General features: G+C 44.6%; 1 protein-coding gene across 6 annotated transcripts in view; it reads left to right on the top strand.

The window, feature by feature from the left end:
• The window catches only part of Trub1 (TruB pseudouridine synthase family member 1), a 159,137-nt gene extending 142,197 nt beyond the window's left edge, over positions 1 to 16,940 (top strand). Inside the window, exons 7-10 of one of the 6 annotated variants that reach the window (XR_008213204.1) lie at positions 6,455 to 6,625; positions 8,580 to 8,630; positions 11,259 to 11,392; positions 12,806 to 15,724. Coding sequence is in view for 5 of the 6 variants with exons in the window: in XM_052714135.1 (XP_052570095.1) it covers positions 13,930 to 15,069 (1,140 nt within the window). In the remaining variant the exon portion in view is untranslated. Of the gene's footprint in view, positions 1 to 6,454; positions 11,393 to 12,572 lie in introns of those variants that run through there. The other 5 variants (XM_052714142.1, XM_052714135.1, XM_052714136.1 and 2 more) reach the window with 5 other exon arrangements.
• Positions 16,941 to 27,565: the final 10,625 nt, after the last annotated feature.

Here is a 27,565-nt window from a genome sequence, read left to right as displayed (position 1 = left end):
CAACATACTCTGTTGACCTTGCAAGTATGCGGGTCTAGAGAACTTGTGTCTAGAGCCAAGATGGACTTGAAGGCTTTCCCTTGGGCATGCGAAAACCCACATTCTTCTAGCTAAAAAATTTCCATTCTCTTCATGAGGAGTTTCCATGGAGAGGCTAGCGTTGTGGGAAAGAGTAGGAAGAAAACAGCTCACGTCATTTCTCACTAGAGCCCATCCTTACTCCTGCCCTCATCCACGGCTGCCCATGGCTCACACGTTACTCCTTACGCCTATGGCTGCTTAACTTCTTCACATGCTACTCACACCCCTTCCCTAAACGCTTCTCCGTTAAGAGAGAGGTGAGCTGAGTAGACTGGCTTGATCATGAGCTGATTTAGTTTATAATCATATACCTGAAAAAGAAAATGTCAGACATACCCTCATCACTCCAGATATAAAACACGAAGAAGAAAGAGCCCCTCTCCAGCAAACCACAGCTTTCTAGTTATCCACGGACAAATGGAACTCCTGCTGCATAAGCAAGGGGAGAACACACTGACGAACAGCATCTGATGTCAGCTGTGGCAATGGCGGTGTGCTCTGGGAGCACTGTTGTAGTAGGGGATATGAGGGCTGGCGTCCAACCTTTAAAGTAAAGTCCCTATGTTTAGCGCTAAGGTTTAAGTGATGAGATGATGCAGGCTGAGTATCCCTTACCTGAAATGCTTAGCACCAGATGTGCTCTGAATTTTAGAATCCCCCCTCCCCCGACTTTGGATTATTTGCAAACACATGAAATATTTGTGGTATGGGAGCTAAGCCTAAGTGCACAATGGTTATTTGAACTTCGCATACATTTTCTACCGGGAGAACAAAGGTAATTTTATGTGAAGGTATTTCTATTGCCTCTGTGTTTTAGTTGTGGCCTCTCATATGACAGCAGCTATAGAGCTTTCCCAGTTTAGGTCATGCTAGCACTCAAAACACTTCATGTTTTGGAACATCCCAGACTTCATGTTTAAGTTTAGGGGATGGTCTGGGTGTAGTGTGATCTCACTGATTTCTCAGATTAACCTCTATGATGATATGGTTTTGGTATCATCATAGACTCTGGATGTTGTCCTTTCTTATTTGCCAAGGATTTGACTTAGCTAGAAACACTGACTCTTTTACAGTCTGCAAAGCAGTTTCCTGCATGTTTTCTACACTATTTTAATTTTTCACACCAGCTTGACAAGTTCTTCCCTTTTCGAAGGAGGTAAAAACATGGCCCAAGAGTTGGATGGTGAGTTTAGGATCTGAGCATCAGAGGTCCCAGAATGTCGGCTTGAGCTGGTTTGGGGAACTAATTTTTTTCTTATGCACCTGAGGAGATTTGGAAGCACGTGACCAAAAGTACAGAGGTGAAACACCATTCTAGGAAGTCGCTCAGTTCCAGTGGGAGACTGGAGCAGACATTGTATGGTAGTGATTTAACCCTTCGGAATCTGTTGCACCATCTGAAAAACATACAATAATAAAAATAGCTTCATGCCAGGGATTTACATGTTTTACCTCAATTACTCTTCCTTTAACTCTAGAAAATTGGTACTGTTGTCCTTATGCTGCAGAACTCAAATCAAGATCATTCCTTTCTTCTTCTTTTTCCTTTGCTGGGGATTGAACCCAGGGCCTTACACATCTTAGGCAAGAAGTATGTCACCAAGCCACATCCCCAGGCATTCCTAGGTCAGTTCTCTTCATTACTTTGCATAACTGCACAAAAAAAAGAGTAGAAATAATACATAGTAAGTATTCAGCACACATTCCTAACTTTGAATGGCAGCAGCTTTTATTAACTACTCGTACAGGGACATTGACCAAACAACTACTGCTAAACTCCAGGCACGGAGCTGGATAATCCCTGAGGCCCCTCTGGTCTACCAAGTCACAGTTTGAGCATATACAGCCATGTTTTGCTTAAGGGGATTTCTAGAAAGAGTGTGGCAGTAACCAAACTCAACTACACAAATAACTCAAGTCTTTCTTTAATCAGAGATTTAGGAACTTTTTAAAAGTAAGGAAGTCTATAGACAAAGATCAGACAAATACAGGGAAAAGAATACAGAACTATTGTGCTATGATAGATTATTTAAAGTTTCCTTTGAGCCTGGGACATGGCCCAGTGGGTAAAAGCACTAGCTGAAAAAGTATGAGGACCAGATTTCAGAGGCCCAGCACCTATGTAAACACTGGGCGTGGCTACAGACCAACAGCCCAGTGCTGGCAGAGCTGGGAAGATAAGAGAATCACTACGGTTCTCTGTCTGGCTAGTAAAAACCCAAAACCAAACCAAACCAAAAAAAAAAACAAAAAAACAAACCAGTGTGTAGCTAGAGTTTTCCTGCCTGGCCCACAGTCAGGACAACTCTCTCTCACCTGCCAGTCCCACAGCCACTCAGACCCAACCAAGTAAACACAGAGACTTATATTGGTTACAAACTGTATGGCCGTGGCAGGCTTCTTGCTAACTGTTCTTACAGCTTAAATTAATCCATTTCCATTAATCTATACCTTGCCACATGGCTCATGGCTTACCGGCATCTTTACGTGCTGTTTCTCATCATGGCGGCTGGCAGTGTCTCTCCCACTCAGCCTTCCACTTCCCAGCTCTATTCTCCTCCTTGTCCCGCCTATACTTCCTGCCTGGCCATGGGCCAATCAGTGATTTATTTATTGACCAATCAGCAACACTCTTGACAAACAGACCATCCCACAGCACCAGTGAGCTCCAGATTCACAGAGAGTACCTTCTCAAGGGGGGTAAGCTGGATAGTGAGACTAGGACACTTGATGTTCTCCTCCATCACACATGTTTGCATAGGTACTCACACTCACACATACACACACACACACACACACACACACACACCCTGCCACCTTGTGTTGGTTTGGTTTTGTCAAGTTGACACAAGTTAGAGTCATTTAGGAACGGAACTTCAACTGAGAAAATGCTTCCATCAGATTGGCCTGTAGGCAAGTCTGCAGGGCATTTTCTTGTTCAATGATTGATATGGGAAGGCAGATGGGAGGATCCCACGGGCCCCACCCTCTGTGGGAGAGGCCACTCCTAGACATGTAGTTGTGGGTTATACAAGAAAGCAGACCAGGCAAACCAGTAAGCTGCATTTCTTCCTGCTTCTGCTTCAATTCTTGCCTCCAGGTTCCTGCATGGAGTCCCTGCCCAAACGTCCCTTCATGATGTGATGTGGAAATGTGAGCTGAAATACACCCTTTCCTCTCCAAGTTGCTTTTAGTCAATAGTGTTTATCACAGCAACAGAAACCTAACTGGGGCACATCCCAAACAAACAAGCAAAAGGCCAAGCCAGTGACCCTAAGAAAATGCTCCCTGTGCCTAGCAGAGTGGTGAACACCTTTAATCCCAGCACTTGTGGTGGGTTTCTGTGAGTTCAAGGCCAGCCTGGTCTACAGAGCAAGTTTCAAGACAGCCAGTGCTACATAGTGAGACCCTGTCTTTCAAACAACAAAAGCTTCCTTTTATATAATTTAATTTATATATACATAAATTCCTCTCTATATAACTTTTATGTAAAGTTGTATAATTTATATAGTGCTACAACAAATAAACACTTTAAAGAAAAGGGAGGCACCTGCCTTGTGTGCTGCCAACTTAAAAAAGAAGTACAGAATCCTTAAAAAAAAAAATCACAATTAGCGACTGAAAGTCCACCATGGAAAAGAAAGAAAGTCAGCAGAAGAAAGGTGCAGAGTGGATGGACCTTAACCTTGGCTTCTCCTAAACTGTTACAGATAACGTAGGAGTCGATCTGCGTCCTGCATGGTGTCATGGTGCTTCCATAGGAAAGCTTTTGGACCATCTGTACTGTCATGAAATACTCCACTTGATTCTCAGGCACTAAATTGAATGTCCGTTCCTCCTTGAATTCCTAAACAGAGCTTTCACCTTCCCTGCAGAGGACTCTGGGGCCCAGGACGGTCTGCTTTCCGCAGGACAGGAGCAGAAGCATCTACAGTTACAAGGACATTTTCTTTGCTTCGGAAACAAGTATTAATGAAAGAGGAAATCTTCGTGTTGTGTAAACCTTACTTCTAGTAGAGATAAATAATCTATGTTTTATGTATTGTGCTTTTTGTTGACATCAAATCAAAGTTATTAACTTCATCTTCATCACTTTCTAGTTCTGGAGGGGTTACTTGCCCTAAGCAAGTGAGCCCCTGAATAACAAGCACCCCAATTCTGCTCTGGAGAAGAGTGCTCACCCTAAGGGTGACCTCATGAACAGCATCCCAGTCCTGCTTCCTAATTAGTCTTTAGTTAGCAGAACAAACTTATAATTCATTTCGGATTCAGAGACCATAGTCACTGTAGAGGTGACAGACCATCCATGTTTCAAGTTCCCGATTACATCACCATCACATCAATGCAAAGATAAAACAGCTTAGAACCTGGAGCTAGATCATCTGGATTCACATCTGTGCTGCCTAGAAAGGGGGAAAACTCAATCAAGAAGAGGCCTCTATAGACGAATTTCTAAATGTTCTTATTAAATAAAAAACACAGAACCAGAAATTTGGGTTAAAGCCTTAGAGAGATCAGGGAAATGCGAAAAGCCACCAGGTAGCCTCACCTCACCAATTCTGCAGCTTCCAAGGAGTGCAACTTCCTGTCTACCCAGACTTATATGCCTTGCTTTTTTGCCCTCTCATTGACTCTTAGCCCAGCTACCTTACTTCCTCTTCCTACACAGCTCTGTCACTGTCTATCTGTCTGTCTATACAGACCTCCAGCTCTCTATGGTTGGTACTGGGATTAAAGGCGTGTGTCATCATGCTTGGTTCTGTTCCCTACTGTGGATTTGAACACATGGAGATCCTGCCTGCTGAGGGATTAAGGGTGTGTGCTGCCTGACTTCTTTGTTTACTTAAAATGGCTGGCCTTTTCCCCCTGATCTCCAGGCAAGCTTTATTTATTAACGCACAAATAAAATATTACCACAGGCCTCCATAAAATCCAGCTGTAAGGCATTTTCTTAATTAGTGATTGATGTGGGAGGGCTCAGCCCAATGTGGGTGGTGCCATCCCTGGGTTAGTGGTCCTGGGTTCTATAAGCTCTTTGGGTCTATGGACAGGCTGAGCAGGCCATGGGGAACAAGCCAGTAAGCAGCACTCCTCCGTGGCCTCTTCACCAGCTCCTGCCTCCAGGTTCCTGCCCCGTTTGGGTTCCTGCCCTGACTCCTTCAGTGAGGATCAGTGATGTGGAAGGGTAAGCCAGACAAACCCTTTCCTCCCCACTTTGCTTTTGGTCATGGTGTTTTACCACAGTAGTAGTAACCCCAACTAGGACAATGTCCTAGCCTTGCAGGCCTCGGATTCCACATCTTCAAAATCTGCCTGTCCACGCAGATACTATAAGCATTAAACATTAAGTGACTTGATGTTCACAGAAAGGCATTGAGGAGCTGGTTTTGTGAGAACAGAGTCTGACACATGAAATGCTAAGTTGCTCATTAAATGTTGCAAGGAGCAAATAGTCGCCCTGTGAAGGGAAGGAACTGAAGTAGAGATGATGCCTGCCACCCTAAGCTTACATTCTAAAGATGGAAAATAAGTTATATAGTTTATCCATCAAGTAAAAAAAAGGGGGGCATAGTGTGTTAGTCAGGGTTCTCTAGAGGAACAGGACTGATAGAATGGATATACCTTACAGAGGGGATTCAGATTGGCTCACATAATCTGGGATGAGTCCAACAATGGCTGTCTGCACCCTGGAGAAGCTGAGCGAAAAAACTAGTACCTGCTCAGTCCGCCAGGACAGATGCCTCAGCAGTTCCCATTCTCTGAAGGCACAGAGGATCCCCACAGAGCCTCCAGTCTTCAATCCATATTACAAGGCCGAAGAATCTTGGTCCTGATGTCAGTGGCTGCAGCAGCAAAGACAGGGTAGACGCAATCACCAGCAAGCAGTGAAGGCAGGCAGGCAACGGCAGCAGCTTTTCCCTATCTGAGCTACCACCAGAGGTGCCGCCCACTCCAGGGGAGAGGGTCGTCTCCCCTAGCTAAGTCCTCCAGGAAATACCCCATTGGCCCACCCAGAGGCATGTCTCTTAGGTGGTCCAATTAAGTTGCTAAACCGTCACACACAGGGTGGAGCCGATATTGCAGTTATAAACAAGGTGGCCAATAATGGCTTCAGTGAAAGGTGGCAATTGAGCAGAGTCTTTAAGGATATGGAGTGTGTGCATGTCTAGGTGTAGCAAAGGGGGGGGGGAAGCTTCCTTCTACCCTCTTAGCTCAGTGACAGGCCTAAGACCTGTGCTAACAAAGCTTGACAGGAGAAAAGTCTGCACATCCATTGAGAATTTTCACACATACGTGGGAATCTTTAGAAGGAAAGAGAAGATCCAAACAAGCCATGAGGTGCAGTAGCTTACATATTATATTTTTCAAACAGGATGTTGTGTGGGGATGCAACAGCACTGAGGGGAAGTCAATTAAAGAGCCATGAGTAGGAAACCGATGTATGAAACCATAGAAAGTGGAGGTTCCATGAAGGCGTGTTTTCACAGTCAGTGCTGGTGATGACTCCAGTCTAAAGATAAGAGTCTTCTCTTCCTGGCACAGGGTAAGTACCTTCCTCATGGAGAAATTTCTGAGTTGTTTTTATGTAGAAAGGGGACACGAGAGCCCCTCTTGGACACACTGCCCCTCAAATGTCTTCACTCCAACAAGTTCCAAGGTGATACAATCTGGCCTGACCTCTCCTGAGTCCCTTCAAGGAGTGTGGTCGTTCCAGACTGAGGGAACTGCAAGTGTAAAGTTCTGAGAAGGGAACAACTGGAGCTAAGTTTTAAATATTGAAGTTCACATGTTGGAACCTTAGTGCCCAAAGCAGTAGTGCTCTGACACAGGACCTTCAAAGGGGCATGAGAACTTGTCTTCATGGTTGGATTAATGCTGTCATTGCTATGGTCAGTATGAATTTCTGATAAATGAATGAGTTTGCCCCTCCCTCCCCATGATCTTTCCTCCATCTCTCTTGCCTTCTTTTATGGGATGATGTGTGAGGAAGACACACACCAGGTACCGGCACCTTGAGATTGATATTCTCAGACTCAAGAACTACAAGAAGCATGTCTTTATCAATTAATCAGTGTATGGGATTCTGTTGTAGCAACAAAAAAGACTAAGTCACTTGGCGTGTGCTGTGGAATAAGCCTCTTATAACTGTAAAGATTTGTCATGCAAATTGGTTTAATAAAACACTGATCGGCCAGTAACCAGGCAAAGAGTATAAGTGGGGTGACTAAGGATGATGGGAAGGAGAAGGGTGGAGTCAGGGGTCACCAGCCAGACACAGAGGAAGCAGGAGATGAATGTGCCATGCTAATAAAGGTACCGCCACATAGCAAAGCATAAATATGGGTTAATTTAAATGTATGAGTTAACTAGCAACAAGCCTGAGCTATGGGCCAAATATTTACTATTCATATTCAGCCTCTGAGTCAGTTATTTGGGATCAGGCAGTTGGGACAGGAAATATCCATTTACGTGCATGTTTACAGGACAGGCAGGAAGCCAGTGTGATTAACACAGAACATGAAGAGTGTGTTGGAGGTCTGGGACTGTAGAAGGCACAGGCCTTCAGCATTTTCCTAACCCCTAGAAGAGCTTCAGATTCTATTCTGAGGACATAGAGGATGCAAAGGTGTCTGAGTGGAGGAGTGACATAATTGCTATGTTTGGAATAAACCAGAAAGATGGGAGAAATGGGAAGAATGTTTAAAAACTGTTATAGCAACACAGGGAAGTGATGGTAGTACTTACAGGTGACCAGAACCGTAAGGGAGTTCACAAAGGGACAATGGATGTGTCTAGCTGACTCAGTTCCATATTCCTCTAGGCACTGCACATGATAGGAATGCAAAAGTTTGTTGAGTGAATGGATAAATGGAGGACTTCTGTGAAGCTTCGTTTCCTTGCCTCTGAAATGGGAGCAAGATTTTACCTCCAAAACTGATTTAGCCGGGTTTCTATCGCTATGGAAAATATGTAATTGAAACATGAAGAACAAAGGTCATAGTCTTAGGATTTCCAGTCTTTGGTCAACTGGTGTGATTGCTTCCAAGTCTATGAGGCAGCACTGTGTGGGAGCAGCATGTAGCTACAGGAACTTCTCTGTGGTGAAGGAGCAAAGAGACAGAAGAGGACAAGATAGGGTCCTCACCCCCTCTGAAGCATGCAGCAGTGACCTGCAGACCTTTGAGGGGGCTTCCAGGTACAGACTCTGCCACCACTCAGTAGTGCTAAGCTGGGGATCGGCACCCCGGCCTTTGGGAGACACTGTCACAGAGGGTTATCGAAGGAATCAAGCAATAGAATTTGCATAACTTAGCACAGTAGCTAAAATGTCAGGCTGAGATGTATATATATTAATAAATATGAGGCCATTTTGGAAGAGTTGCCTTTGCAGAGAAAGAAGAAGGCGAAACTTTGTTCTTCAGTTTAGACACTAAAAATAAACAAAAAGGTACTGGGTTTGTGAGTCACTTTAAACTTCCTTTTGTGCTTTCTACCAGTGTTTGAAATTTTTCAATAATGAATCTGTGGGACGAAGACAGGAATGAAAGGTAAGGTCACTGGAATTTCAGTTTTCAGGCAGCATCAGAGCCGGGAGACTTTCTTCTGCTCTTTTGAGTGTCCCATTTCTCTGGCTCTTTGAATGAGGGTGTCATCCTTATCTCCTCTCCTCCTTCCCTCTCTTTAGTTAAGTGTAAAGTGAGCTTTTGAAGTGGCTATAAAGCAAGAGCAACAACTTCCCTCTCTTAGTTAGGAGGCTCTTATTCCTTCAAAAGAACGAGCAGGGCTGTTTAACGCTTCAGTCCCTTGAGCTGCAGCCATTCATCACTATAACTATATTTGATCTCTCTGAAGTCAAAAGATTTCACTGAGGAAATGGGGCTCTTTGTTGGAATTTACTGAATATCCAAAGAGGGAGGTTCTAAGGCTTCTTAGATGAGGGTACCAAAAGGTGAAGTGATCTGCGCGGTCGGATACAGGGCAAAGGGCAGAAGTCACCAAGGAGGTTGTCTGTCAAACCTCATCTTAAGACCACGTCAGGAATGAGCGATGTGCTGGAAGAAGCCTTAAGATGCACGTGCTCCACGGACAATGGAAAAGTCCTCCCAGCCAGCTGTACACCAGAGACTCCTGGGAAACCAAAACAGCAGCAAAAATGATTTGATTTCTGGTCCTCATCCAAAATGAATTAAATTAAAATCTCATCCTGGTGAATCCTAGATATTGCATCTCCTGTATCCCCTTAGATTTTTCTGGAAGTTTCTCCTATGTGGCCAGAATCAAGAGCCACACTGATGATGAATGCAACAAGATCAATCCTGGAGACCTGGGAAGGCAGAAAACTCAAAGGTGTATAGTGATAGTATCAACAATCATTGTCACAGTGCTATTAGAGCTCTAAATGTGTTAGATATTTGTTTTAGTTACAGTTTCTATTGCAGTGAAAACCATGACCATGGCCATGACCATGGCAACTCTTATAAAGGAAGGCATTTAACTGGGGCCTGGCTTACAGTTTCGAGGTTAGCCCATTATCATCATGGCAGGAAGTATGGTGGCATGCAAGCAGACGTGGTGCTGGAGAGTAGCTGAGAGTTCTACATCTGGATAGGTAGGCAGCAGGGAGAGAGAGACCCTGGGTCTGACTTGAGCACTTGAAACCTCAAAGCTCACCCCCACAGTGACACACTTCTTCTGACAAGACCATAGCTGCTCCAACAAGGCTACATCTCCTAATAGTGCCACTCCCTATGAGCCTATGTGCCTATTTCTGTTTAAATGACCACAATAGTTAATAGAATTTAAAAAAGAAAGAAAAAAAATACGACTGGTCCTGGTATAATAGAAGAGAAAGTTTATTGTAGACACGTGGGAGGGCATAGCCAGAAACAGGGGCATCTGGGGGAGTCCAGAGTGGTCATGACCAGTCTGAACTGTGCCTTGTGAGGAGTATGGGGAGGGGAGAAGGAAGAGAAGGGAACTAGGTGCAGCAGCCAGGAGGCCCAAAGGTTCAAAGAGAGGGCTGGTAACCAAAATGATTGGATTATATAGGGAAGAGCAGCTGTGCTGCAGAGTTCAGAGTAGGGGGTGGGATATGCCAGTCAGGAGGATCCTTTAACAGGGAGGGACTGAGGGATGCAGGGTGAACCTGGGGACCAGGTCCACTTTGTTATGTTAAATAGGCATCTAAGCTATATGTCCTAGGTTTGAAACCTAACAGTTACCATTACTATGAATATACCCATTTAACAGATGAGGAATCCAAGGCACAAACATTACATTATTTTTCAAACATGACAAATGCTGAAGCTGAGAATCTGTGCTCTTCACTGGTGCACTTGCTGCTGCCTGCCATGTAGTAATAGTGAGCTGGGGCCCTGTGTTCTTTATTTAGAGTGTCTGTGCCACAGCATGCAAGTGGAGGTCAGGGGACAACTCGTGGGGTTCGTCCTCTTTCCACGCATGGGTCCTGGGATCAACATTTAGGTCAGCAGGATTGGGGGTGAGTACATTTACCTATCATGTCAGGCCCTCCACCTCTCATTTTAGGAATCATAAATGACTAACCAGTGAGCTGTGATTCCTTTGGGAACCTAACCTGTGGAATAAGCCCTTGGCATGCGTTAGTTTCCTAAGTTTTCCATAATTGCCCATTAATCAGTTAGTTATGTAAGATAAAGTAATAAGATCCCCCTCTCTCCCCACCACGGTCTTCCTTTTGTGACAAATCATTCGTGACTATGTAATCAGCCAGTTGGGGTACTGGAACAGATGGGACATGTTTCTTCCAGAATTTCAAAACTGCAATGATTCCTGTTCAGTCTGGTGACAAATGTCAATTAAAATAGTTCTCCCTTCACAGGAAAAAAATTAGTTTGAAAAAAATATCAACCCTGATTGCCAAGAGCAATTTGTTTCTGCAGTAAAACAAGCAAAAAAGCCAAATTCCCCCAAAACTAGGAACAGCCTAGTTTTTGGAGGGAACGCCACATTTGGGGATTTTTACAAAGTCTTTGTAAAAGTCCCAGTGACCTACGCTTTTAGCATAACAAATGGGTCTTGTCAATGTAGACAAGTCCAGACCCGGCTCCCACGTGGTTCTGTTGACAAAGACAAAAAGATCACTCAGCGGGACACAAATACTGTTTGGAAAAGATGTCTCGTGTTCATTACCACAGGAGAGACCAACATGTAAAAGATTGACTGGACAGCAGCATGAAAGGTTCTCTGATAACACACGTGCTAAGTCCTCTGCGAGATAAACGTAAGCTGAGCACGGTGCATGCACCCGAGGCCAGCACTCAAGGCTGAGGTAAGAGGATTATTAGTTCAAGGCTATCAAAACAGTGAACCCCCTTGAATTTAAAGGCTTATTTATATATTAGGCATTCTTTTTAAAACTTAAAAAAAATCTCTCTGTGTGTGTGTGTGTGTGTGTGTGTGTGTGTGCGCGCGCGCGCGTGCGTGAGTGCATGTGTGTGTGTGTGTGTGTGTGTGTGGTGTGTCTGTATACGCATGTCCAGAGAGAGACCTGAAGAGGGCATTATATTCCTTGGAGCTAGAGTTACAAGTAGTTGTGAACCACCCAACTTGGGTGCTGGGAACCAGACCCAGGTCCTCTGGAAGAGCAGCAAGTGCTCTTAACCACTTAGCCATTGCTCCAGCAGCTTTATACCACCTTTCCATTGGTGTCTTTACCTGTGGTATCAGAAGACAGAACTATAAACAGTACAAATTTGAAAAGACCTTGGGGTGACTGAATAACACCCATGTGCATAAAAGTCAGTTAACTGAAATACTCTTTCTAATCCCAACCCACTCATAATTTCTTACTTGGGGCTATACATAGCAGATGACTGTCTATGTGACTATATATAGACGGATTTCTAAACAGTCTTATTAAATAAGAAACACAGAGCCAAATACGGAGGTAATAGCCAAAGAGATCAGAGAACTAGAGAAGAGTCACAACTACCTTATCTTACCAGCTCGCCACTGTTGCTTCACCAGAGAGCTTCTTCCTGTGAAACCTGTTTTTATTGCCTTTCTGCTCTGCTTCTCATTGGCTCTAAGTCCAGCCACTTGACTTCCTCATCACTGCCTGTCTATACAAACTTCCAGATCTCTATGGTTGGTACTGGGATTAAAGGCTCGTGTCACCACCCTCGGCTGTTTCCTTGACCACACAGAGACTCTGCCTGCCATGTGATCAGATTAAGGGCATGGGCTACCAACGCCTGACTTGTTTCTGGCTCGCTGACCTCTGATCTCCAGGCAACTTTATTTATTAACATACAAATAAAATCTCATTTCAACACAATAAAGATATCACCACAATATATACGTGCATGTATTTGTGAAGGTGTGTGTGTGTGTGTGTGTGTGTGTGTGTGTGTGTGTGTGTGTGTGTGTGTATGTATGTACATGCAAAGCCCAGAGGTCAACCTCAGGCCTGGTTCCTCAGGTCATATCCACCTTGTATTTTGAAACAGGGTCTCCCATTGACCTGGAGCTCACCGAATAGTGATAAAAAAAGGTGTATGAGTGCTAGTGGCAGATTTGACACGCTAATAGTAAGTCATATTAAGGTTTTGTAGCTATTTTGAGGCTAAAAACAGTGACTATTGAACAGCATGAAATCAAGTCTTATCTAAAAATGTCCTGGTTGTTTCCCAAGTAAAGCTAGACATGGTGGTCAAGATCTTGATGTGTTCTGATTGGGCAGAATGAAGTCTTCAGGATTCGGTGAGATAACACGAACCAAAAGTAAAACCCCCATCCTGGAAGTGTGCAGGACAAACATCGGGAGAGTGGCTGGTAGGAACAGCTGGACCCTGCCTGCCTTCCATCTGCTGGTGCCAATGCCCAGTACACTGTGGCACTCAGAGGATGAGATTCCCAGAGTGACTAGCTGATGCCTGTCCTTCACGACTCCTGTAGCCCCTTTTTTAGCTTTGATGCTCATGTCTGTAAGCAACTAGGAACCCATGATCGACAAGGCAGCCACGAGCACATACTCTTGACTCCCCTGTGTCTCACTCACCTGTGCCTCTGTTCCTGTTCTCTCCCCTGTTGGGCCACTGGGAACAGAGCCCATGTCACAATAAAGGGACAGAGGAGCAGTCAGCCTTCTGTTAGTAACAAGCCTTCCCTCTTTATGTCTGTCCCATTGTGTCTCTAACAGGTATTATTGACATGTTAAGAAGAAAAAAACAAATGCTTATTGAGTGCCTCCTGATTGGGGTTAATATAGGCTGATGGCATTAAAGCCAGAGCGCAGGAATGCCATAGCAGACGTGCAGCAACACCTCCCCTTGAGGTAGCCTGGGTGAGATAATCTATGAACGGAGACTAATGGAGAACAGGAAAGTATCAAAGTTTTATCCTAAACGTCATTGGGAGCACACTGGCAAGCTGGACCAGCATACAGGGCTTATAGACAAATCCCAGAGGAGACGGGAGTGGCCTGGGTGGGGGAATCTCTCCCTCCTAAACACAAACTTGGATCTTATAGCCACTCCATGGAATATGAGATTTCAAATGACGACAAGGGGACCTAAGCCCACGTGATGGAAGAGGCATGAGAGAGCACTGTCTCTCTTCTCACCAGATGTTGCCGCTCCAGCTTTCCTTCTGCTCCTGTGACAAAACTCTCTGATCTAAAGCAACATGGGGGAGAAAGGCTTAGTAAAGCTTCCAGTTCCAGGCCACAGTCCACCAACGGGGGGAAGTCCCACCACATGTGCGGTCCAAAGCAAAGAGAAGCAAGCGCATCCACCGGTGCTGCCTGCCTTGTCTTGTTCAAGTTCAGCTCACTTTCTTACTCTCCTATAGGTCAGGGGCCAGCCCATGAGATGGTGCCAATCACATGGAGGGTTGGCCCTCCTACCCCAGGTAACATTCAAGACAATTCCTCAAAGGTATGCCCCTATGCCAGCCTCATCTAGAAGTTCCTTATCGGGGTTGCTTTCTAGGCTGTGTCAGGTTGACAAAACCGCAGCACACTGGCCTTCCCTTCAGGGTGCCATGCACAGCCCCGCCTCACACCGGGGTGCTGGTGCACAGCCCCGCCTCACACCAGAGTGCTGGTGCACAGCCCCGCCTCACACCGGGGTGCTGGTGCACAGCCCCGCCTCACACCAGGGTGCTGGTGCACAGCCCCGCCTCACACCGGGGTGCTGGTGCACAGCCTCGCCTCACACTGGGGTGCCATGGACAGCCCGCCTCACACCAGAGTGCTGGTGCACAGTCCCGCCTCACACTGGGGTGCTGGTGCACAGTCCCGCCTCACACTGGGGTGCTGGTGCACAGCCCCGCCTCACACCGGGGTGCTGGAGCACAGCCCCGCCTCACACCGGGGTGCTGGTGCACAGCCCCGCCTCACACCGGGGTGCTGGTGCACAGTCCCGCCTCACACCGGGGTGCTGGTGCACAGTCCCGCCTCACACCGGGGTGCTGGTGCACAGCCCCGCCTCACACCGGGGTGCTGGTGCACAGCCCCGCCTCACACCGGGGTGCTGGTGCACAGCCCCGCCTCACACCGGGGTGCTGGTGCACAGTCCCGCCTCACACCGGGGTGCTGGTGCACAGCCCCGCCTCACACCGGGGTGCTGGTGCACAGCCCCGCCTCACACTGGGGTGCCGTGGACAGCCCGCCTCACACCAGAGTGCTGGTGCACAGTCCCGCCTCACACTGGGGTGCTGGTGCACAGTCCCGCCTCACACCGGGGTGCCGGTGCACAGCCCCGCCTCACACCGGGGTGCTGGTGCACAGCCCTGCCTCACACCGGGGTGCTGGTGCACAGCCCCGCCTCACACCGGGGTGCTGTGCACAGCCCCGCCTCACACTGGGGTGCCGTGGACAGCCCCGCCTCACACTGGGGTGCTGGTGCTCAGCCCCGCCTCACACCGGGGTGCTGTGCACAGCCCCACTTCACACTAGAGCCCGCCTCACACTGGGGTGCTGTGCACAGCCCCGCCTCACACTAGGCCCTCACTTCTCTGCTGTCCCATCTTACCCTGTCTGCTGCTTTGCAGGGAGCCACTCCCCAAAGGCCCATGGTTTGCCCAGCTACGAAAGTTTCACACTACCCTTTACTCCTGTAAATGGTTAAATGTGATCATGTTATTTTAATGTCTTCATACTCCATGTGCTTGAAGCTAAATATTACATATATGTAAATTTTTTTGTCATAAGACCTGTTGCCACTGTTAAAGATTATAGAGTTCTTTATGCCTGACTTTAAGATGTATAGGTGTTTATGGACACGTATGTAAATATATAGAGACTTTTTAAGTGATTTTTTTAAAAAGCTGCACATCAACTTCTCTTTTTTAATATATGTAAAATGGTCATAACACAACTGATAAAAAATCTGGGATGGAGTGTACATGTTTTGTGTGCTTCGGATCTGATTAAGTTTTGTTAAAGCCCTTCCTGGGGTTCAGCCTTCCCCAGCACGGCTGATCTTCCCATGCCTTCACCCTGGACACTTGAGAGTTCTCCCTGTTCCTCGTTCACTGTGCTGATCTTTGAGTTTACCCATTTCCAAAAGGTCAACCGAAACCCCACATAGATGTTTGCCTCCTCGCACCCTGTGCTGGGTCCACCTGCCTTATCGAATAAACGCCCCCTTTTCACTGAGCACTACTCAGGCTTGTTCATCCAAGGATTCCTACCGTGGCTGTCTACACTTGTTCTACACTTACGCTGTTTTCTGGTGTCTCTGTTGCTGTGTAACAAGGTCAATACATCTCATATATCAGACTTAAGAGATAATACTAGATCTATGGCTGACGATGTCCAGACTGCCACTGCTGAACCCTGTGGTTGTTGAAGCAGTTATTTCCAATGTTGTGTCTATCGGGAGAGCTCCCCAGCCATGTGCAGACAGCTCAGGTCAGAGATTGGAGATGCTGGCCCCACTGGGTCTTCACACTGGGTCTTCACACTGGGTCTTCACACCTGCTCTCTCTCCAGGCCTGGTTTTTCACTGGCTGAGATAGAACGCCCCGCCCCCACCCACCACCACAACTTTGAGACTCCTTTGCCCCCCTCTTTTGTCTGCTTCTGCTACGTGTTCTGGGTCTATCACTGGACTCCACAGCCAGTCCCCTGTCCAGCCTACATCACAGGATTCCTCCCCTTGCTTCTGTGCTCCTTTGGAAAGTGTAACCGTTTGCTGTACTCGGCTATACAGGGGAGACAGTGCTTTTTGTATGGACATAGTGTATAAATTGCCGTGTGCTGTTGCAGCAAACCCAGAAGCTGCTTCAGGAGGAGGGAGTTGGTCCTTTTGCTGCAGACCGAAGTGTATTTTTATCTCAAAGTGTCCTCCAAATTCCCTTTTCCTGGGTTGGGCTGGCCCCTAACTCTGTCACAGGAGGAAAAGAAAACAAGCAAACAGGCAGCAGTAAAAGCTCTGTGCCTTTGAACAAATAAAAGGTAAAGTCGTTCCATAATACAAAACACTTCTAGTGGGAATGTCTGAGAAGTTTATCCACAGGGGGACTCTCTGCCTAAAAATCCTAAGTCCATATCTCCAGCGTCACAATTTTAATGGGGCTCCCTTAGATGATTTCTACTAGCTGCTGAAATCATAAATTTGATGATGTTTTGCTATGTATCTGCCGTTTATCTATCTGCTACTTGTACTCATTCAAAACCAAAAACAGGACTAATGCTTTAGATCATGCAAAACACGAAAACATAAAAAGATCTTTGTGTTTTTTGTGGTATTTGCCTGAGAACTTGCAAAGCCTCATAGTCTAACACTATGTATCCAGGCAACGGTAACTGATTATGTTATGTTATATATGTACTTTATAGTCAACTCTCTTTTAATAAAATGGTAAGGTTATTTGTTTGTGCTACTGTCTCAGTATTAAGAAAGGAAATAAAATAAAAAGGAACCAGTAAGTAGAAAAAAAGAAAGCCGGATGCAGTGGTACACACCTTTAATGCTAGCACTCAGGAGGCAGAGGCAGAGGCTGGTGGATCTCTGTGGCCTACTTAAGTGAGTTTCAGGACAGTCAGAGCTACATACATGTCTCATGGAAGAAGAGAGAGAGAGAAGAGAGAGAGAGAGAGAGAGAGAGAGAGAGAGAGAGAGAGAGAGAGAGAGAGAGAGAGAGGGAGAGAGAGAGAGAGAGAGAGAGGAAGAAAGGAAGAAAGGAAGAAAGAAAAAAAAGTATGGACTGATTTGAGGATGAAGATGAAGATGGCTGAATGTTTTTTCAGAATGGGAAAGAAAAAGGGAAAGTCTTAGCAAATAACAAAAATTACGAGTACATTATATAAGGCATGTAGAAGATGCTAAGCAACGTTTATTTAGAAGTGCTTGGGTTTTGCCTACGTTTTATTAGATGGTACACAGTAGCTAGGAGTGCCAGGGTAGGGTAACTGACTGTCTAGGAGTTCTTAGCCATGCTGGACATATAAACTAATGTGGACAGAGGGATTAAAAGAGAAAATATTTTGCCTCTTGCCCTCCAAGGTCAACTTGGTATCAGGGAACTGTGGGACACCTCTCAGAATGTTCTACATTCTGAGCCACTTGACCTTCTGTTTACGGAGGCCGTGGAGATCCCATCAGGTGGACTCTAACCAGCGGCCACTCTATAAAGAGAAAAGTCAATATGGAGGGAAAACTTCCTCCATGCTTCCAAGTGAAGCCATGATCAGGGAAAGTCTTTGACTTAGCCTCACATAGATGAGCAACTGGTAAAAGAAATTCCAGAAGAGCCAAGGCTGAAGTGATCCCCAAGGCCCAGTCCCTCAGCTGTCCTCAGTGGGAAAGCATAACCAAAATTAAACAATGGGCCAGTCTTTAAAGGCCTCTGTGTGGCTGACTGACACTCTGCATGGGGTAATCGCAGCTACTCAGTTATAATCAAATTAAAGGATTCTCATTCCATTCCTAACCATGAACATAACCCTGTTCATTTATTCTTAGGAATTCTGTTTGTTTTACAAGATCTACAAAATCAGACCATAGCCCATAGAAAACGCCACCACCTTGTAGGTAAACAGCATTGAAAATGAATCTCTGAATTCTCAGAGTGACTGGGTTAAATCTGTTATAACATCAGGGGTGTTAATAGTCACCCCTGAACTCTGCATACTCAACTGCTGTCTTAAATTCATTTGCTCCTGTTTACAAGATAGGCCTGGGACACTCTGTCTATCTTGATATGTACAACTGATCACCCTCCTGAAAACCAGCTAGATTACAGACCCTAAGCCCCTCTATGTCCCCAATGTCAGCCAGAAGCAGTCAGATTGATTTTATGTTCACTCCCTAAATGATTTTAGGGTTTCAGCTGGTCAGGGAAGAATGTTAGGCAGTTAGCTAAATATTATCAGGCTTAGAGGATGTTGAGGAATGCCTCCCTCTTTCACAGAATCCTCTTCCTCCAAAATTGACGTCGGGTAGCTAGACACGTAGCATCCTGGAGGCTGTTGAAGAAGGATCCTCCAAATCACACAAATGTAGCAACCTCTTCCAAAACTTCTGATGTCACAGACTGACCAAGAAACACCCTAATGAGGATGCCAACCACAACCAGCTGGAAAGAATGACATGGGAAACCACTGTGTCACCTTCTCCATCTATTTATAGAAACAAAAGCCAGGAGTATTAGCTATGGCCATGCCATTTTGAAAAGTTCTTCCATTTTTGTTAAATGGCAACAATTTCCCAAGGCCACAGTAATCCCAGAGCTAAAGCCTAGATTCCTGCCTCACATCCCCCTTGTAGACCCCTGACAATGTCTGGCCATAGTAGGTAGAGCCTAAATTCCTGCCCAGAAATCTCCTCTGCAGTTCCCTAATAATGGCTGGCATAAGAGATGCTTATCAGTCCCCTGGCATTTTTTTTTACCCACTGCTCATCAATCTTTGCTTACTTCTAGCAAGGGCCAATCTTGAGTAACAAAATAAAACTTTCCCTCAGCCCATCTTTTCCCTATCACCACACTGGGTTGTAAGCAGACATTAGGCTCCATTTTACAGAGATTCCCCTATTACTCCTCCTGTTCCATCTCAAAACAAACAAATAAACAACTACAACTGGTAGAGAAATAATTTAAACAAGGTGAGATAAAATAACTAGTCAGTGTAGCAAGAATTCCAGAGGTAACCTGCTAAAACATTTTTTAGAGGAAAAATATAGAAAGCTGATAAACATAAAATAATAAATTTTAAAGAGAGGACTAGCTGGATGTTTTATTTATGTTTTTTAATAATAAAAGAATGAAGGGAAGTTGAAAAAATACAAAGGCAGAACATTTTAAAGCAAGTAAAATTATGAGGTTTTTTTTTAACTTAGCAATTAATTTTAGAAACATCATGGAATAATTGCTACAGATAGCTTAGGAGGATTGAGACTGGGCATTTGTGTGAATGAGGATTCCTTTTGTAGAAAAATAATTAGAATAAAAATAATGAGCTCTAGGATGTGCTGAGGCTTTGCGGGAAAAACTGACTATGTAAACCAAAGGAAATATGCCCACCTGATATAATATTGTCAACCTGCTGGGGCTGCTTGGCATCTACAAGCCTTCTGGGAAATTTGAGAAATTGACCCCAGCTTCCTTGGTGATTTCATTCCAGTCATTATACCCTCAAAGGCCATCATGCCAGCACAGGATTACTGTTTGACTGTTTATTCATACATATTTTTGGTGTCTGGCTAGCTCTGAATGCCCATATTTTTCCTCCTTTAATGAGGCTGATTTTTTTTCTTATTTTGAGTGATCATTTCCAGTTTCACCCTTTCCAATCTTTCTCTAATAAATATTTCTTTTTGACTAGTCTGCATGTTTAAAAGAAGATTGGTTGAGCCAAGAATCTGTCGGTTAGGATGTTATTATTTATGGAGAGGAGACATGGGGTAATCGCAGTGACTGACATTTCCTTAAGCATCCTCCTAGCCATTAAAAATGGAGCTGTTGCTGATGATATCTGCAAGTCTGGATTTGGGGGAGGATGTTTCCTGGTAAGGACTAAATCTTTCATTTTAATTCTCCTCTTAGATTCATTCATTTTATAATTAGAGATGCCAGAATTACTGCTAGGTCCAATCTCCACTCAGGGGAAGTTAAGTAGCTTCCTAATATAATTGCCCTGAGGTACACATAAAATCTTCCACCCAGTTGCCACTCTGTCTAAAAGTCAAACATTAGTACTTAACTCCTTGTGTTCTTTCTGTGTTTTAGTCTCTGTCTTAGTAGGTTTCTATTGCTGTGAATAGACACTATGACCACAGCAACTCTTATAAGAAAGCATCTAATTGGGGTTGCTTGCTTATAGTTTCAGAGGTCTAGTCCATTATCATCATGATGTGGAGCATGTCAGACACGGAGCTGGAGGAGTAGCTGAGAGTCCTACATCTTTCAGGCAATAGGAGATGGATGAGACACTGGTCGTTATTTTGAGCACAGAAAAACTCAAAGCCCTCCCCAACAGTGACACACTTCCTCCAACAAGGCCATATCCATTCCAACAAAGACACACCACCTAATAGCTTCACTCCCTGTGAGATTATGGGCGCCAATTACATTCAAACTCCCATAGCCTCCTTTCTGTAAACTTTCTTTATGTGGACATGCTAGGAATACAAAACTCAGAAAAGATTGTTGGTGGTTATTCAGAGTTGTGCTCCCTTATCGTTTGGAAACAGAGCATGATTGAGTTACATCACATGTGCTGTGCATTTGCTGGAAGGGGCACAGTTTGTCAGGGAGAGTAAGAGAAATGAACCATCTCTATATTGTCTTGCATTCAGTATCAAAACTACTCTCAGGAATAGTTTATGCTATTATGTTCATGACTATTACAAAGTAAATGTTAACCCTTCAAATCATCTGAAACAGAGTAAAGGCCCCAAAGCCTTAAATGAAAGAACACAGTCCTTAGCTGGAGTCCGAAGGTGCCATGGTAGCACAAGGGCAGCGACATTCACTCCACCTATCACTCTGGCCCTCACGTGCACACCAGTGCTCATTCACCTCACCTGAGCATAAAGCAGCAGGCTGTGAACTTCTGCACATGAGTGAGAGTGGCAGGTCTGGAGGAATTATCTAGCTTGCTCTCTGGTTCTCTTGTATCACGTGGCCCAACTGGATTCTTGGGCCTCATTCTAATGAAGGGACAGAAGCCAACCCAGTTAAATAGGGCTTTCCAGTTATTTAGATAATTCTGATGTGTTAGTTCATTTGGAATTTTGAGTCTGCCAACAATGTTCAATATTGTTTGTTTTGTAAATGAAGGCACTGAGCAAGAAGGAGACATGGACTGTTTGGTTGTAGACTCTGGGGCTGCTGGCTCTTGGTCCAGTTCTCCAGGCATTATATTCTGCTATTTCCATAACAGAAAGTGCTGTGTCCAGTGATAAACAAGAAAGTCCTAACGTGACTCCTACCAATGAGTCAGATAAGTTACATAAAACGTTCACACATGCCTTTTAGCTGTAGCTTTAATATTTACTCTCTTTATTCTGGAACTAATTTTCCTTAAAAAACATGTTTTCTTCATGCACCAAAAGGCTTTCAGATTTCATTCCAATTAAAAACAGAAAACTTGGGAGTCTGCTTAAAATCAGCAATGTTCACATTGACTCTCTCTTCTTCTCTTTTAATTTAAAAATTTGCATTAGTTTTGCAGAGCTATCTGGGCGAGTGACTTACAACAAGAAGAATCGTAAGCCTGGTTTTAATTTACTCGTGTACATTTTCAAAATTACTGTGCCTGGAGTCTTCCAAGACTGATGTTTTTAATAAGTTGAATGTCATGTTATCAAGATTTGTGGAGCCTGGCTATCATTTGTTCAATATTTTCTTGTGTGTGTATATGTGTGTGTTTGTGTGTGGTGTGTGTGTCTGTGTGTATGTGGTGTGTGTATCTGTGGTATGTGGTATGTGTGTGTGTGTGTGTGGTGTGTGTGTCTGTGTGTGTGGTGTGTGTATCTGTGGTATGTGGTATGTGTGTGTGTGTCTGTGTGTGTGATGTGTGTGTCTGTGTGTTTGTGGTGTGTGTGTGTGTGTGTGTGTGTGTGTGTGTGTGGTGTGTGTAGTGTGTATAGGTGCTTATGTGTGTGTGTGTGTGTGTGTGTGTGTGTGTGTGTGTGTGTGTGTTTGTGCTTCTGTGGTTCCTCCTTGTCTCTGAGCACTGTTCAAGGCATCCTCCCTGCATTATCAAGGCTCCATCTCTCCGTAATTCTCTTTCATAGTTTTTCCGTGTGTCAGGACTCCAAGCCTCTGTTTGAAAGCCAGCATGCTATTTTTCTTATGAATTGTTTATTTTATTTGAGAGCTTTTCTTTTTTAAGTTCTTCCTGTTTTGACTGACTTTTTTATACAGAGGACTATGAAATAAACCTCAGGTCATCCAAGGCACATTTTAACCTGGTTTACCGATAAGTTTTTAACACTTTAGGAATGTGACCACAGTCGCATTGACCCAGTCAGTGACCACAGTCGGTGGGATTTCCTCACAGCCAACCACACTTACCTGTTTCTCAACGCTGCAAGCCTGGCTCTCTTCATTTGCACTGCTTTTCAGTGTGAGACCCTTCTTAAATTTGGTTTATTTGGATTTGAGACGATGTGGTACTTCTTCATAAGAACTATCTTCAGAAATTAGAGTTATCTGTTAAGAAAGTGATGACTATTGAAAATAAAATGTTGTGATAGTTTTTATTTTGGTTATCTGGTTCATTTTTGTTCATTTTTATTGACAGCCCAGTGGTGAAGGTGCCTTGTTTGTTTTAGTAGTGGTGAGGATCACCCTAGAGCCTTGTGTACAGAGTATGCTCTGTCACTGAGCCACACTCCCCTCCAGCCCCAGACCATAACTGCTGATTTAAAAGAAAAAGAATGGTTATTCTTTTTCATGAAAGAAAGTTCCAGTGACTGACTTCCTGTACAAACAAAGGAAGAGCCCCTCATCTTTTCTGTCCCACACCTTCCTTTCCACAGTGTCTCAGGAGGGAAGGCAGGGAACCGTGCTCGGTGTTTTGCAGCAGCTTGTTCCTGCTCTTCCTTCCCGACATCGGACTATGCCATGTCCTTCCCCCTGGTTTGCTTTTCACTTTCTCAAACTCTCCAAAATCAATAGATTGAATTCCTTCCTTCTCTCTTTCCTTCCTTCCTTCCCTCTCTCCCTCTCTCCCCCATCCCCTCTTTCTTTGTGTCTGTCTGTCTGTCTGTGGAGTGTGTGCAGCACACCCACAGGGCAGAGGTGGTCATTGGATGTCTTCTTCTCCACCTTATACCTAGAGACAAGGTCTCTTGCTGAGCTTGAGCCTGAATGTTTCTACTTGACTTGCTGGCTGGCAAATCCTCAGAATCATTTGTCTCTGCTCTGAAGTGCTGGGGGAAAAGGCAGGTGGGCACCACCGTAGCCCAGCTTTTCCATGGGTGAAGAGCATCCGAACTCAGGTCTTTGTTCCTGAACAGCAGACACCCTATATATTGAGTCCTCTCCTCCAAAGCTCAACTCATATCACCATTTTGAGGAGGAGCGTTCTGTCACTGACTCTGCTTGTTTAAATTACCTTCCAAATCCCCTTTAAAAGACAGCCCATATCCTTTCTTTCCTTTTTACAGAAACTTTAGCTTCTAGTCAATGGACCGACCTCCTGCTCTAGTGCAGACCCAGACCTGCACTGTTAGTGAATCCTGAATCTGGCCGACTTGTCGTTGGGTTCTGGAGTTTCAGCTCCAGGGCTGCTGTTTCCATGTCTGTCTTCCCATTTGGCTGACTTTGCTTCTGCAATCTCTTGTTTGCTGTGTGACCTTAGGCAAGTCACCTAACTTTTCTTTTTCTTTTTCTTTTTTGGTTTTGTTTTGAGGTTAGGTATGCATGACTAAATTGAAATTTTCTCCTACTATTCTGAATTAGATGTTGGACAGTAAAGATACTTGATTTAATTTCAGGAGAACTGGGGGTTTAGACCTAGGCCTGCTATTAATTATTTGGGTGATTTCTGTCCCCGGGACCCACGTGACAGAAAGAGAGAGAGCCAACTCCTGCAACTTGTCCTCTGACCTCCAAACATGTGCCGTGCCATGCACGTGTTCACAAATGAGAGAGAGACAGATTGTGGTGGTATTGTGTTCCCCAAAATATTGTGTACCCTAATAAACTTATCTGGGGTCAGAGAACAGAAAAGCCACTAGATACTTAGGATAGGCAGTGGGTAGCACACGCCTTTAATCCTAGCATTTCAGAGGCAGAAATCCATCTGTTCAAGGATACAGCCAAGCATGATGACTCACGCCTTTAATCCCAGAAAGTGAGCCTTTAATCCCAGTGAATGATGGTAGAAAGCAGAAAGGTATATAAGGCGTGAGGACCAGAAACTAGAAGCATTTGGCTGGTTAAGGTTTAAGGCTTCTTGTAGGTAGAGTTTTCCTGCCTGGCCCACAGTCAGGACAAATCTCTATCACCTGCCAGTCCCACAGCCATCAGACCCCAACCAAGTAAACAGAGACTTATATTGGTTACAAACTGTATGGCCTTGGCAGGCTTCTTGCTAACTGTTCTTACAGCTTAAATTAATCCATTTCCATTAATCTATACCTTGCCACATGACTCGTGGCTTACCGGCACCTTCACATGCTGTTTCTCATCATGGCGGCTGGCAGTGTCTCTCTGACTCAGCCTTCCACTTCCCAGCTTTATTCTCCTCCTTGTCCCGCCTACACTTCCTGCCTAGCCAATGGCCAATCAGTGTTTTATTTAATGACTAATCAGCAACACATTTGCCATACAGAACATCCCACAGCACTTCCCCTTTTTTTTTTTCAAAAAGGAAGGTTTTAACCTTAACAAAGTAAAATTACATATAATTTGGGAATTTGGGCGTAGCTTCTCTTACTACTTCCTGCTGGAGGGGGACGCTGTATCTTATGGGGAAACAAAGAAAATTTTAGGATTATAGAATAGTCCATGAGGCTGTATCGTCTGAGCCAGATGCCTTCAAACCGTTCTGGATGTGATCATCTGGGCCATGGTGTCATTGGAGACCTTTCAGGGGGGTCTTGGCTGGTCAAACCTGATGTATCTTAATCTTGAACAAATCCATAGCCTCTGGCTTTCATGGAAACAAAAGCAGAGTCTCCTTTCCAAAGTAACATATCCTTATATCCAAATTTTGAAGTCAAGGTACCTTTAAAATATACATTTTGGCATAACTCAACAGCTTTTACAATCAAATATTTTTCTGCAGTTAAAAGCAAAGACAACACAATGCAGATTCTCTGTGTAATATCCATTTTTACGTGGTTTATTTTTTATACTACCTTTACTGTCTCTTTAAAGACTTTATTTTTTAAAACTATATTTATTTCTATAACTCTATATATCATCTTTTTTGTCTCTTTCAAGCCTACGTATCTTTTACACACATTGTAAACTATTACATCTGAATCTGTCTTATTGTGAATCTATTGCCTTAAACTGCAGCAGCTGTGGCTGCTGGCTCTGTCCACCTCAGCTTCCCAACATGGCTACGTTTACCACCAGCTCTGGGAGCTATCGTGGGTCTATGCTTTTATCCAAGCAGCGTGTAGCCCAGAAACCTCTTTTTTTTTTGTTTTGTACCAGCAAAGGCTAAATCCACAATGCAGCTTAATGTGTCACTTGCAGAGGTCTCATTTCTGCCATACTGCAGGTCGGTCGCATATGCTAGGAACCCACCAGTAGCTCAAACCAGCAGCTGCCGCTCATTTGAGAGAGACAATTAGGAACTGTTTTTAGCTCCGTTTTAGAATCTTTTCTCAGGTTTTAGGTGGAAATTCTTGCCACCCAGACGCCATTTGTAGGTAGAGTTTTCCTGCCTGGCCCACAGTCAGGACAAATCTCTATCACCTGCCAGTCCCACAGCCATCAGACCCAACCAAGTAAACAGAGACTTATATTGGTTACAAACTGTATGGCCTTGGCAGGCTTCTTGCTAAGGCTTAAATTAATCCATTTCCATTAATCTAACCTTGCCACATGACTCGTGGCTTACCGGCACCTTCACATGCTGTTTCTCATCATGGCGGCTGGCAGTGTCTCTCTGACTCAGCCTTCCACTTCCCAGCTTTATTCTCCTCCTTGTCCCGCCTACACTTCCTGCCTAGCCAATGGCCAATCAGGTTTTATTTAATGACTAATCAGCAACACATTTGCCATACAGAACATCCCACAGGCTTCTAGCAGCAGTTCAGCTGAGACCCATTCTGAATGAGGACTCAGAGGCCTCCAGCCTGAGGAAACAGGACCAGCTGAGGAACTGGCGAGGTGAGGTTAGCTGTGGCTTATTCTGCTTCTCTGATCTTCCAGTGTTCACCCCAATAACTGGCCTCAGGTTTGATTTTTATTAATAAGAACCTTTTAAGATTCACGCTACAACAGACAGACAGACGGACAGACAGAGAGAAGAGAGACAGAGACAGACTGACAGAGACAAGAGAGACAGAGAAAGGCAGACAGACAGACAGACAGAGAGGAAGAAAGGGAGGAAATGCAGATGTCTGTATATGCCATTTTGTACTGACTCAAATACCTTTCAATGTTCTTTTCCCTTCATTGAAGTAGTGTAAGTTCTGGGGAACTGTAGCATGAATCTTTTTTTTTTTTTTTTTAAAGATTTATTTATTTATTATGTATACAGCATGTTTGCCTGCAGGCCAGAAGAGGGCACCAGATCTCATTACAGATGGTTGTGAGCCACCATGTGGTTGCTGGGAATTGAACTCAGGACCTCTGGAAGGGCAGCCAGTGCTCTTAACCTCTGAGCCATCTCTCCAGCCCCGTGTAGCAGGAATCTTAAAAGTTCTTATTAATAAAATCAAACCTGAGCCAAGTATTGGGGTGAAATGCTGGATGGTCAGAGAGACAGAACAAGCCACAGCTAACCTCACCTGGCCAACTTCTCAGCTGATTCTGTTTCCTCAGACTGGAAGCCTCTGTGTCCTCATATCCGAATGGCTCTCAGCTGAACTGTGCTGCTCCAAAGCCTGAAAGCTTAACCAGCCAAATGCTTAACCAGCCAAATGCTTCTAGTTTCTGGTCCTCACGCCTTATATACCTTTCTGCTTTCTACCATCACTCCCTGGGATTAAAGGTGTGTGTCACCATGCCTGGCTGTTTCCAATGTGGCCTTGAACTCACAGAGATCCAGAGGGATTTCTACTTCTGGAGTGCTAAGATTAAAGGTGTGAGTTCCACCATTTTCTAGCCTTTGTATCTAGTGGCTGTTCTGTCTCTGACCCCAGATAAATTTATTAGGGTGCACAATATTTTGGGGAACACAATACCACCACAGGGAATATTAACCATTGGAGTTTGTTTAGTGCTTTGTTAGTTAGGCACTTTTTTATATTTTACCATGTTTGCACCCCCATCGTTCTAAAATAGATGTTGACAGGCACTTTGACTACACCCATCTACATGTGGAGAAACCAAGGCACAGAGGTTAATAAATCTTTCAAGG

This window comes from Peromyscus californicus, unplaced genomic scaffold, assembly GCF_007827085.1.
Source record: "Peromyscus californicus insignis strain IS unplaced genomic scaffold, ASM782708v3 Scaffold_4__1_contigs__length_199733344, whole genome shotgun sequence".
NCBI classification, from domain to species: domain Eukaryota; kingdom Metazoa; phylum Chordata; class Mammalia; order Rodentia; family Cricetidae; genus Peromyscus; species Peromyscus californicus.
The sequence above is the reverse complement of the archived record's forward strand: the minus strand, read 5'-3'. Positions and strand labels throughout refer to the sequence as shown.